This window comes from Pseudophryne corroboree, chromosome 5, assembly GCF_028390025.1.
Source record: "Pseudophryne corroboree isolate aPseCor3 chromosome 5, aPseCor3.hap2, whole genome shotgun sequence".
Taxonomy (NCBI): Eukaryota; Metazoa; Chordata; class Amphibia; order Anura; family Myobatrachidae; genus Pseudophryne; species Pseudophryne corroboree.
In genome coordinates this window covers 4,956,925-4,970,431 of record NC_086448.1, presented here as the reverse complement: position 1 = coordinate 4,970,431, position 13,507 = coordinate 4,956,925, and the positions used below count along the sequence as shown (strand labels likewise).

At 48.7% G+C, this 13,507-nt stretch overlaps 1 protein-coding gene across 1 annotated transcript in view; it reads left to right on the top strand.

Moving 5' to 3' along the window:
- PARP10 (poly(ADP-ribose) polymerase family member 10) overlaps window positions 1-13,507 on the top strand; it is a 279,539-nt gene that overhangs the window by 187,889 nt on the left and 78,143 nt on the right. Inside the window, exon 9 of the mRNA XM_063921070.1 lies at window positions 1,671-2,602. Coding sequence (XP_063777140.1) covers window positions 1,671-2,602 — 932 coding nt within the window. The remainder of the gene's footprint in view (window positions 1-1,670; window positions 2,603-13,507) is intronic.

The following is a 13,507-nucleotide window of genomic DNA, read 5'->3' as shown; positions in this document are numbered from 1 at the left end:
CCGATTTTTCACTTGATCGATGCGCTGCGAAACACGGCAACAAGCAAACAACTCAGAATGACCACCATAGTCCGTAGAGTATGCTGGGCGCCCGCCCAGCGACTCGTTATCCTGCAGTGGTTACTTGGTAAGTAATGTTGTTCAGCCGTTGCTGACATGTTCAGGCTGGTTGGCTTGGATTTCTGTTATGTGTGAGCTGGTGGGAATCTCACCACTATCTGTGTATAACCCTTCTCTCGAAGATGTCTGTCTTCTCGGGCACAGTTTCTAGACTGAGTCTGGTAGGAGGGGCATAGAGGGAGGAGCCAGCCCACACTATTAAACTCTTAAAGTGCCAGTGGCTCCTAGTGGACCCGTCTATACCCCATGGTACTAATGTGGACCCCAGCATCCTCTACGGACTACGAGAAAAGGATTTCCCGGTAGGTAATTAAAATCCTATTATTGCTGTGTCTCACACTCACCTATGTGTGTTTATCAGTATACAGTGCATCCTGAAAGTATTCACAGCGCTTCACTTTTTCCACATTTTGTTACAGTACAGCCTTATTCCAAAATAGAATAGATTCATTTTTTCCCTCAAAATTCTACACACAATTCCCCATAATGACCACATGAAAAAAGTTTTTTTTTGGAGATTTTTGCAAATTTATTAAAAAATAAAAAACTAAGAAATTACATGTACATAAGTATTCACAGCCTATGCCATGAAGAAATAATTACTAACACCTGTGGATCTTTAGCCTGCACTCCGGTAAGGAGACATGTAAAACATGGTCCGGAGTTGAGAAATGCCATTCTAGATTCCAGTCACAATGTTCTATAAAGTGATGTCATCTCCTGCCATAGTATACCAGGCATTCCCACCTCGCTCCTCAGGGCACACCATCAGTATCCAGGCTTCAGCACAGATGGTTACATCAAAATAACTGAGGTCACCTGTGCTCAAGCATGGAAATCACTAACACCTGGGGGGATCTCCAATGACCGGCGAATTAACATCGGGTCCGAAAAACTGCCATTTTTCTGACTTTTTTCCAATGTTTCACTTTTTTTTTTTTTTTTCATACAGACTATCCAATATGGATCACCCGTAAAAAAGCTGACCTCCCGGAAACACGTGTTCAGTGAAACCTGTGTGTTTTTGGTAGAAACAGCTCTGTTTTTGAATGAAAACGGGGCTGCTTGAGGCAGTTAAAACAAAATCCCCAATAACCGCAGCCCAGGAGGCGGGACTTGGCACTTAACCGCGGCGGGGAAGCGCCACGACCCGAATCCCGCATCTTCCCCTGCCCCCGGTCACATGGGGAGCAGTCAATTGACCGGAGGGAGCCGGCTCTGCAGCGCTGCGTCAGGAGCCGGCACCTGGTGCACCATAAAACCCCCAATAAGCTGCCGCTCGTGCCGGCTTATCGGGGCGAATAGGATATCCCCCAGCGGGACAATTAGTCCCGGTAAATTACCGGGGCTAATTGGATTTCCCCCCTGGACTGTTGGTGTGCTTTGATGACCAAGGTTGGGAATGCCTGGTGTATACTAACAGTGTGCCATCAGCAGACTTCATTCTGTCAGGACTTCTAGACATTGATTAAAGACTTGCAGAGAGGTCATGTGACACAATCGCACACCGGCCACTTTCATCATTGTTCTCTCTACTTTCTCCTTGACAGAGGGCATAAAGAAGATAGCGTCCCTTCTGAGAGATGTGGAGGGTGAGGGAGACAGACACAAGAGAATCTTATCTGAGGAATCTCCAGAAACGACTACCGACTATAACATACGTCCAGAGGATGCCGAGGAAGATCTATATGCTGACACATCTCCAGAGGTCATTGAGGAAGCCGTGTCTGAGCTTATGGATGAGGAGCTAGACCAAGCCTGTAAGATATCCCGTGATGAGTATCAAGAAAGAGAACTGGATGAAGAAGCTCAACTACTTCTAGCCATTCAAAGGTCAATGGACAAGCAAGAAATATCCATGGATGAAGAAGATGAAGAGTTGCAGAGAGTGTTGCAACTGTCACTTAAACAGCAGGTCTTAGAGGAAACCGAAGAATCCTTGCAAAGAGCATTAGAAATGTCTTTCTGTGACAAAGGGGCGTATGGTCAGAGGAAGACCTTTCCTGGTATAGAGGAAGTTCAGCCCTTTTCCTGCAATGAGATGGAGGGGGCCTCAGACGCCGCCCACATTAAAGTGCTGGCAGGGGATGAGACCAGTCTAGTGGTAGCATGCACCGCTCTGCGGAAAACCGTAACTGCAAAACTGTGTACTGTGACTCTGGACGGAATCCGCACTTTTCCACACAAGGCAGAGATCCTGTCCGCCCTGGAAAGGAAGCACAGTGTAAGAATCACAGTGTCTGAAGGACAGGCACATATACAAGGATTTTTACAGTGCCCCACCAGATGTCGGCAAGAGCTCTCCCAAATCCTGAGCGCCCTCCAGGAAGGGCTCGAACCTCAGGTTGAGCTGATGAGCCTGGAAGTACAGCAAAAAGTAGCAATGATCCCTGTGTCCGAGTCCTCGGAGGAGTATGACCGGGTTGTCCAGCCGTTCCTCAGCACTCTCCAGAAGCAGAAACCTGTCACAAAGGTCCTCCAGGTAATGTCAGCACCACAGACACTACACAACCATGGCAGCACTGCAGTGATAATGATTCCCCATCAAGTATACCACAGATACATCGACTAATACCCCTTTCTCTTACGTCCTAGAGGATGCTGGGGTCCATATTAGTACCATGGGGTATAGGCGGGTCCTCCAGGTAATGTCAGCACCACAGACACTACACAACCATGGCAGCACTGCAGTGATAATGATTCCCCATCAAGTATACCACAGATACATCGACTAATACCCCTTTCTCTTACGTCCTAGAGGATGCTGGGGTCCATATTAGTACCATGGGGTATAGGCGGGTCCTCCAGGTAATGTCAGCACCACAGACACTACACAACCATGGCAGCACTGCAGTGATAATGATTCCCCATCAAGTATACCACAGATACATCGACTAATACCCCTTTCTCTTACGTCCTAGAGGATGCTGGGGTCCATATTAGTACCATGGGGTATAGGCGGGTCCTCCAGGTAATGTCAGCACCACAGACACTATACAACCATGGCAGCACTGCAGTGATAATGATTCCCCATCAAGTATACCACAGATACATCGACTAATACCCCTTTCTCTTACGTCCTAGAGGATGCTGGGGTCCATATTAGTACCATGGGGTATAGGCGGGTCCTCCAGGTAATGTCACCACCACAGACACTACACAACCATGGCAGCACTGCAGTGATAATGATTCCCCATCAAGTATACCACAGATACATCGACTAATACCCCTTTCTCTTACGTCCTAGAGGATGCTGGGGTCCATATTAGTACCATGGGGCATAGGCGGGTCCTCCAGGTAATGTCAGCACTACAGACACTACACAACCATGGCAGCACTGCAGTGATGATTCCCCATCAAGTATACCACAGATACATCGACTAATACCCCTTTCTCTTACGTCCTAGAGGATGCTGGGGTCCATATTAGTACCATGGGGTATAGGCGGGTCCTCCAGGTAATGGCAGCACTACAGGCACTACACAACCATGGCAGCACTGCAGTGATAATGATTCCCCATCAAGTATACCACAGATACATCGACTAATACCCCTTTCTCTTACGTCCTAGAGGATGCTGGGGTCCATATTAGTACCATGGGGTATAGGCGGGTCCTCCAGGTAATGTCAGCACCACAGACACTACACAACCATGGCAGCACTGCAGTGATAATGATTCCCCATCAAGTATACCACAGATACATCGACTAATACCCCTTTCTCTTACGTCCTAGAGGATGCTGGGGTCCATATTAGTACCATGGGGTATAGGCGGGTCCTCCAGGTAATGTCAGCACTACAGACACTACACAACCATGGCAGCACTGCAGTGATAATGATTCCCCATCAAGTATACCACAGATACATCGACTAATACCCCTTTCTCTTACGTCCTAGAGGATGCTGGGGTCCATATTAGTACCATGGGGTATAGGCAGGTCCTCCAGGTAATGTCCGCACCACAGACACTACACAACCATGGCAGCACTGCAGTGATAATGATTCCCCATCAAGTATACCACAGATACATCGACTAATACCCCTTTCTCTTACAGCCTAGAGGATGCTGGGGTCCATATTAGTACCATGGGGTATAGGCAGGGTCCTCCAGGTAATGTCCGCACCACAGACACTACACAACCATGGCAGCACTGCAGTGATAATGATTCCCCATGAAGTATACCACAGATACATCGACTAATACCCCTTTCTCTTACGTCCTAGAGGATGCTGGGGTCCATATTAGTACCATGGGGTATAGGCGGGTCCTCCAGGTAATGTCAGCACTACAAACACTACACAACCATGGCAGCACTGCAGTGATAATGATTCCCCATCAAGTATGCCACAGATACATCGACTAATACCCCTTTCTCTTACGTCCTAGAGGATGCTGGGGTCCATATTAGTACCATGGGGTATAGACGGGTCCTCCAGGTAATGTCAGCACTACAGACACTACACAACCATGGCAGCACTGCAGTGATAATGATTCTCCATCAAGTATACCACAGATACATCGACTAATACCCCTTTCTCTTACGTCCTAGAGGATGCTGGAGTCCATATTAGTACCATGAGGTATAGGCGGGTCCTCCAGGTAATGTCAGCACCACAGACACTACACAACCATGGCAGCACTGCAGTGATAATGATTCCCCATCAAGTATACCACAGATACATCGACTAATACCCCTTTCTCTTACGTTCTAGAGGATGCTGGGGTCCATATTAGTACCATGGGGTATAGGCAGGTCCTCCATGTAATGTCAGCACTACAGACACCACACAACCATGGCAGCACTGCAGTGATAATGATTCCCCATCAAGTATACCACAGATACATCGACTAATACCCCTTTCTCTTACGTCCTAGAGGATGCTGGGGTCCATATTAGTACCATGGGGCATAGGCGGGTACTCCAGGTAATGTCAGCACCACAGACACCACACAACCATGGCAGCACTGCAGTGATAATGATTCCCCATCAAGTATACCACAGATACATCGACTAATACCCCTTTCTCTTACGTCCTAGAGGATGCTGGGGTCCATATTAGTACCATGGGGTATAGGCGGGTCCTCCAGGTAATGTCAGCACTACAGACACTACACAATCATGGCAGCACTGCAGTGATAATGATTCCCCATCAAGTATACCACAGATACATCGACTAATACCCCTTTCTCTTACGTCCTAGAGGATGCTGGGGTCCATATTAGTACCATGGGGTATAGGCGGGTCCTCCAGGTAATGTCAGCACTACAGGCACTACACAACCATGGCAGCACTGCAGTGATAATGATTCCCCATCAAGTATACCACAGATACATCGACTAATACCCCTTTCTCTTACGTCCTAGAGGATGCTGGGGTCCATATTAGTACCATGGGGTATAGGCGGGTCCTCCAGGTAATGTCAGCACTACAGACACTACACAACCATGGCAGCACTGCAGTGATAATGATTCCCCATCAAGTATACCACAGATACATCGACTAATACCCCTTTCTCTTACGTCCTAGAGGATGCTGGGGTCCATATTAGTACCATGGGGCATAGGCGGGTACTCCAGGTAATGTCAGCACCACAGACACCACACAACCATGGCAGCACTGCAGTGATAATGATTCCCCATCAAGTATACCACAGATACATCGACTAATACCCCTTTCTCTTACGTCCTAGAGGATGCTGGGGTCCATATTAGTACCATGGGGTATAGGCGGGTCCTCCAGGTAATGTCAGCACTACAGACACTACACAATCATGGCAGCACTGCAGTGATAATGATTCCCCATCAAGTATACCACAGATACATCGACTAATACCCCTTTCTCTTACGTCCTAGAGGATGCTGGGGTCCATATTAGTACCATGGGGTATAGGCGGGTCCTCCAGGTAATGTCAGCACTACAGACACCATACAACCATGGCAGCACTGCAGTGATAATGATTCCCCATCAAGTATACCACAGATACATCGACTAATACCCCTTTCTCTATCGTCCTAAGTGGATGCTGGGGTTCCTGAAAGGACCATGGGGAATAGCGGCTCCGCAGGAGACAGGGCACAAAAAAGTAAAGCTTTACTAGGTCAGGTGGTGTGCACTGGCTCCTCCCCCTATGACCCTCCTCCAGACTCCAGTTAGATTTTGTGCCCGAACGAGAAGGGTGCAATCTAGGTGGCTCTCCTAAAGAGCTGCTTAGAGAAAGTTTAGTTTAGGTTTTTTTCTTTACAGTGAGTCCTGCTGGCAACAGGATCACTGCAACGTGGGACTTAGGGGGAAAGTAGTAAACTCACCTGCATGCAGAGTGGATTTGCTGCTTGGCTACTGGACACCATTAGCTCCAGAGGGATCGAACACAGGCCCAGCCGTGGAGTCCGGTCCCGGAGCCGCGCCGCCGACCCCCTTGCAGATGCTGAAGCGTGAAGAGGTCCGGAAACCGGCGGCTGAAGACTCCTCAGTCTTCATAAGGTAGCGCACAGCACTGCAGCTGTGCGCCATTTTCCTCTCAGCACACTTCACTGGGCAGTCACTGAGGGTGCAGAGCGCTGGGGGGGGGCGCTCTGAGAGGCAAATATAAACCTTATACAAGGCTAAAAATACCTCACATATAGCCCATAGGGGCTATATGGAGATATTTAACCCCTGCCTGACTGGAAAAATAGCGGGAGAAGAACCCGCCGAAAAAGGGGCGGGGCCTATCTCCTCAGCACACGGCGCCATTTTCTGTCACAGCTCCGCTGGTCAGAACGGCTCCCAGGTCTCTCCCCTGCACTGCACTACAGAAACAGGGTAAAACAGAGAGGGGGGGCACATTAATGGCTATATATATATATATATTAAAGCAGCTATAAGGGAGCACTTAATATAAGGATATCCCTTGTATATATAGCGCTTTGTGGTGTGTGCTGGCAGACTCTCCCTCTGTCTCCCCAAAAGGGCTAGTGGGTCCTGTCTTCATTAGAGCATTCCCTGTGAGTTTGCGGTGTGTGTCGGTACGTGGTGTCGACATGTATGAGGACGATATTGGTGTGGAGGCGGAGCAATTGCCAAATATGCAGATGTCACCCCCCAGGGGGTCGACACCAGAATGGATGCCTTTATTTGTGGAATTACGTGATGGTTTATCTTCCCTTAAACAGTCAGTTGAGGACATGAGGCGGCCGGACAATCAATTAATGCCTGTCCAGGCGCCTCAAACACCGTCAGGGGCTGTAAAACGCCCTTTGCCTCAGTCGGTCGACACAGACCCAGACACGGGCACTGATTCCAGTGACGACGGTAGAAATTCAAACGTATTTTCCAGTAGGGCCACACGTTATATGATTTTGGCAATGAAGGAGACGTTACATTTAGCTGATACTACAGATACCGTAAAACAGGGTATTATGTATGGTGTGAAAAAACTACAAACAGTTTTTCCTGAATCAGAAGAATTAAATGACGTGTGTGATGAAGCGTGGGTTGCTCCTGATAAAAAGTTGATAATTTCAAAAAAGTTATTGGCATTATACCCTTTCCCGCCAGAGGTTAGGGCGCGCTGGGAAACACCCCCTAAGGTGGACAAGGCGCTCACACGCTTATCCAAACAAGTGGCGTTACCCTCTCCTGAGACGGCCGCACTTAAGGATCCATCAGATAGAAAGATGGAAGTTATTCAAAAGAATATATACACACATGCAGGTGTTATACTACGACCAGCTATAGCAACTGCCTGGATGTGCAGTGCTGGAGTAGTTTGGTCAGAATCCCTGATTGAAAATATTGATACCCTAGATAGGGACAATGTTTTACTGTCGTTAGAACAAATAAAGGATGCATTTATCTATATGCGTGATGCACAGAGGGATATTTGCACACTGGCATCTCGGGTGAGTGCTATGTCCATTTCAGCCAGAAGAGCCTTATGGACACGACAGTGGACAGGCGATGCGGATTCAAAACGTCACATGGAGGTTTTGCCGTATAAAGGGGAGGAGTTATTTGGAGTTGGTCTATCAGACTTGGTGGCCACGGCTACTGCCGGGAAATCCACTTTTTTACCTCAAGTCACTCCCCAACAGAGAAAGGCACCGACCTTTCAACCGCAGCCTTTTCTCTCCTACAAAAATAAGAGAGCAAAGGGCTTGTCGTACCTGCCACGAGGCAGAGGAAGAGGGAAGAGACACCAACAGGCAGCTCCTTCCCAGGAACAGAAGCCCTCCCCGGCTCCTGCAAAAACCTCAGCATGACGCTGGGGCCTCTCAAGCGGACTCGGGGACAGTGGGGGGCCGTCTCAAAAATTACAGCGCGCAGTGGGCTCACTCGCAGGTAGACCCCTGGATCCTGCAGATAATATCTCAGGGGTACAGGTTGGAATTAGAGACGGATCCTCCTCATCGTTTCCTGAAGTCTGCCTTACCAACCGTCTCTTCCGAAAGGGAGAGGGTGTTGGAAGCCATTCACAAGCTGTACGCTCAGCAGGTGATAGTCAAAGTACCCCTATTACAACAAGGAAAGGGGTATTATTCCACTCTATTTGTGGTACCGAAGCCGGATGGCTCGGTAAGGCCTATTCTAAATCTGAAGTCCTTGAACCTCTACATAAAAAAGTTCAAGTTCAAGATGGAGTCACTCAGAGCAGTGATAGCGAACCTGGAAGAAGGGGACTTTATGGTATCCTTGGACATCAAGGATGCGTATCTACACGTTCCGATTTACCCCGCACACCAAGGGTACCTCAGGTTCATTGTTCAAAACTGTCACTATCAGTTTCAGACGCTGCCGTTCGGATTGTCCACGGCGCCTCGGGTCTTTACCAAGGTAATGGCCGAGATGATGATTCTTCTTCGAAGAAAAGGCGTATTAGTTATCCCATACTTGGACGATCTCCTAATAAGGGCAAGGTCCAGAGAACAGCTGGAGACAGCTTTAGCACTATCTCAAGAGGTGCTAAGACAACACGGGTGGATTCTGAATATTCCAAAATCCCATTTAATCCCGACAACTCGTCTGCTGTTCCTAGGAATGATTCTGGACACGGTTCAGAAAAAGGTTTTCCTTCCAGAGGAAAAAGCCAAGGAGTTATCCGATCTGGTCAGGAACCTCCTAAAACCAGGAAAAGTGTCAGTACATCAATGCACAAGAGTCCTGGGAAAAATGGTGGCTTCTTACGAAGCAATTCCATTCGGCAGATTCCATGCAAGAATATTCCAAAGGGATCTGTTGGACAAATGGTCAGGGTCGCATCTGCAGATGCACCTGCGAATAACCCTGTCACCAAAGACAAGGGTGTCACTTCTGTGGTGGTTGCAGAAGGCTCACCTATTAGAAGGCCGCAGATTCGGCATTCAGGATTGGATCCTGGTGACCACGGACGCCAGCCTGAGAGGCTGGGGAGCAGTCACACAAGGAAGAAACTTCCAGGGAGTATGGACGAGTCTGGAAAAGTCTCTTCACATAAACATTCTGGAACTAAGAGCAATCTACAATGCTCTAAGCCAGGCGGAACTTCTCCTGCAAGGAAAGCCGGTGTTGATTCAGTCGGACAACATCACGGCGGTCGCCCATGTAAACAGGCAGGGCGGCACAAGAAGCAGGAGTGCAATGGCAGAAGCTGCCAAGATTCTTCGCTGGGCGGAGAATCACGTGATAGCACTGTCAGCAGTGTTCATCCCGGGCGTGGACAACTGGGAAGCAGACTTCCTCAGCAGACACGATCTTCATCCGGGAGAGTGGGGTCTACATCCAGAAGTCTTCAACATGTTAATAGACCGTTGGGAAAGACCAATTGTAGACATGATGGCGTCTCGCCTCAACAAGAAACTGGACAAATATTGCGCCAGGTCAAGAGATCCACAGGCAATAGCTGTGGACGCACTGGTAACTCCTTGGGTGTACCAGTCAGTGTATGTGTTTCCTCCTCTGCCGCTCATACCAAAGGTATTGAAGATCATACGGCAAAGAAGAGTAAGAACAATACTAGTGGTTCCGGATTGGCCGAGAAGGACTTGGTATCCGGAACTTCAAGAGATGCTCACGGACGAACCGTGGCCTCTACCTCTGAGAAGGGACCTGCTACAGCAGGGTCCCTGTCTTTTTCAAGACTTACCGCGGCTGCGTTTGACGGCATGGCGGTTGAACGCCAGATCCTAAAAGGGAAAGGCATTCCAGAAGAAGTCATTCCTACCTTGATTAAGGCACGGAAGGAAGTCACCGTGAAACATTATCACCGCATTTGGCGAAAATATGTAGCGTGGTGCGAGGATCGGAGGGTTCCGACGGAGGAATTCCAACTGGGTCGTTTCCTACATTTCCTGCAATCAGGATTATCTATGGGTCTCAAATTGGGATCCATTAAGGTTCAAATTTCGGCCCTGTCAATATTCTTCCAAAAAGAATTGGCCTCTGTCCCTGAGGTCCAGACTTTTGTCAAGGGAGTACTGCATATACAGCCTCCTGTGGTGCCTCCGGTGGCACCGTGGGATCTAAATGTAGTTTTAGATTTCCTCAAATCCCATTGGTTTGAACCATTGAAAAAGGTGGATTTGAAATATCTCACATTGAAAGTGACTATGTTACTAGCCCTGGCCTCTGCCAGGAGAGTATCTGATTTGGCGGCTTTATCTTATAAAAGTCCTTATCTAATCTTCCATTCGGATAGGGCAGAACTGCGGACTCGTCCGCATTTTCTCCCTAAAGTGGTATCAGCATTTCATCTGAACCAACCTATTGTGGTGCCTGCGGCCACTAGCGACTTGGAGGACTCCAAGTTGTTGGACGTTGTCAGAGCCTTAAAAATATACATTGCAAGGACGGCTGGAGTCAGAAAATCTGACTCGCTGTTTATATTGTATGCACCCAACAAGTTGGGCGCACCTGCTTCTAAGCAGTCGATTGCTCGTTGGATTTGTAACACAATTCAACTTGCACATTCTGTGGCAGGCCTGCCACAGCCTAAAACTGTAAAAGCCCACTCCACAAGGAAGGTGGGCTCATCTTGGGCGGCTGCCCGAGGGGTCTCGGCATTACAACTCTGCCGAGCAGCTACGTGGTCGGGGGAGAACACGTTTGTAAAATTTTACAAATTTGATACCCTGGCAAAGGAGGACCTGGAGTTCTCTCATTCGGTGCTGCAGAGTCATCCGCACTCTCCCGCCCGTTTGGGAGCTTTGGTATAATCCCCATGGTCCTTTCAGGAACCCCAGCATCCACTTAGGACGATAGAGAAAATAAGAATTTACTTACCGATAATTCTATTTCTCGGAGTCCGTAGTGGATGCTGGGCGCCCATCCCAAGTGCGGATTATCTGCAATACTTGTACATAGTTATTGTTAACTAATTCGGGTTATTGTTAAGGAGCCATCTTTAAGAGGCCCTTTCTGTTGTCATACTGTTAACTGGGTTTAGATCACAAGTTGTACGGTGTGATTGGTGTGGCTGGTATGAGTCTTACCCGGGATTCAAAATGCCTCCCTTATTGTGTATGCTCGTCCGGGCACAGTACCTAACTGGAGTCTGGAGGAGGGTCATAGGGGGAGGAGCCAGTGCACACCACCTGACCTAGTAAAGCTTTACTTTTTTGTGCCCTGTCTCCTGCGGAGCCGCTATTCCCCATGGTCCTTTCAGGAACCCCAGCATCCACTACGGACTCCGAGAAATAGAATTATCGGTAAGTAAATTCTTATTTTCTCTAACGTCCTAGTGGATGCTGGGGACTCCGAAAGGACCATGGGGATAGCGGCTCCGCAGGAGACTGGGCACAAAAGTAAAAAGCTTTAGGACTACCTGGTGTGCACTGGCTCCTCCCCCTATGACCCTCCTCCAAACCTCAGTTAGATTTTTGTGCCCGAACGAGACGGGTGCAGGCTAAGGGGCTCTCCTGAGCTGCTTAGTGTAAAAGTTTAAAGTAGGTTTTTTATTTTCAGTGAGACCTGCTGGCAACAGGCTCACTGCACCGAGGGACTAAGGGGAGAAGAAGCGAACTCACCTGCGTGCAGAGTGGATTGGGCTTCTTAGGCTACTGGACATTAGCTCCAGAGGGACGATCACAGGCCCAGCCATGGATGGGTCCCAGAGCCGCGCCGCCGGCCCCCTTACAGAGCCAGAAGAGTGAAGAGGTCCGGAAAAATCGGCGGCAGAAGACGTTCCTGTCTTCAATAAGGTAGCGCACAGCACCGCAGCTGTGCGCCATTGCTCTCAGCACACTTCACACTCCGGTCACTGAGGGTGCAGGGCGCTGGGGGGGGCGCCCTGAGACGCAATAAAACACCTTTTTTGGCAAAAAATACATCACATATAGCTCCTGGGCTATATGGATGTATTTAACCCCTGCCAATTTTTCCATAGAAAAGCGGGAGAAAGGCCGCCGAGAAGGGGGCGGAGCCTATCTCCTCAGCACACTGGCGCCATTTTTTCCTCACAGCTCCGTTGGAGGAAGGCTCCCTGACTCTCCCCTGCAGTCCTGCACTACAGAAACAGGGTAAAACAAGAGAGGGGGGGGCACTAAATTGGCATATAAATATATACAGCAGCTATATTAGGGAAAAACACTTATATAAGGTTATCCCTGTATATATATATAGCGCTCTGGTGTGTGCTGGCAAACTCTCCCTCTGTCTCCCCAAAGGGCTAGTGGGGTCCTGTCCTCTATCAGAGCATTCCCTGTGTGTGTGCTGTGTGTCGGTACGTTGTGTCGACATGTATGAGGAGGAAAATGGTGTCGAGGCGGAGCAATTGCCTGTGTTAGTGATGTCACCCCCTAGGGAGTCGACACCTGACTGGATGGTCTTATGGAAAGAATTACGTGATGGTGTCAGCACTTTACAAAAGACTGTTGACGACATGAGACAGCCGGCTAATCAGTTAATACCTGTACAGGCGTCTCAAACACCGTCAGGGGCTCTAAAGCGCCCGTTACCTCAGGTCGACACAGACACGGACACTGACTCCAGTGTCGACGGTGAGGAAACAAACGTATTTTCCAGTAGGGCCACACGTTACATGATCACGGCAATGAAGGAGGTTTTGAACATTTCTGATACTACAAGTACCACAAAAAAGGGTATTATGTGGGGTGTGAAAAAACTACCCGTAGTTTTTCCTGAATCAGATGAATTAAATGAGGTGTGTGATGAAGCGTGGGTTTCCCCCGATAAAAAACTGCTAATTTCTAAAAAATTATTGGCATTATACCCTTTCCCGCCAGAGGTTAGGGCACGTTGGGAAACACCCCCTAGGGTAGATAAGGCGCTCACACGCTTATCAAAACAAGTGGCGTTACCGTCTCCTGATACAGCCGCCCTCAAGGAACCAGCTGATAGGAAGCTGGAAAATATCCTAAAAAGTATATACACACATACTGGTGTTATACTGCGACCAGCAATCGCCTCAGCCTG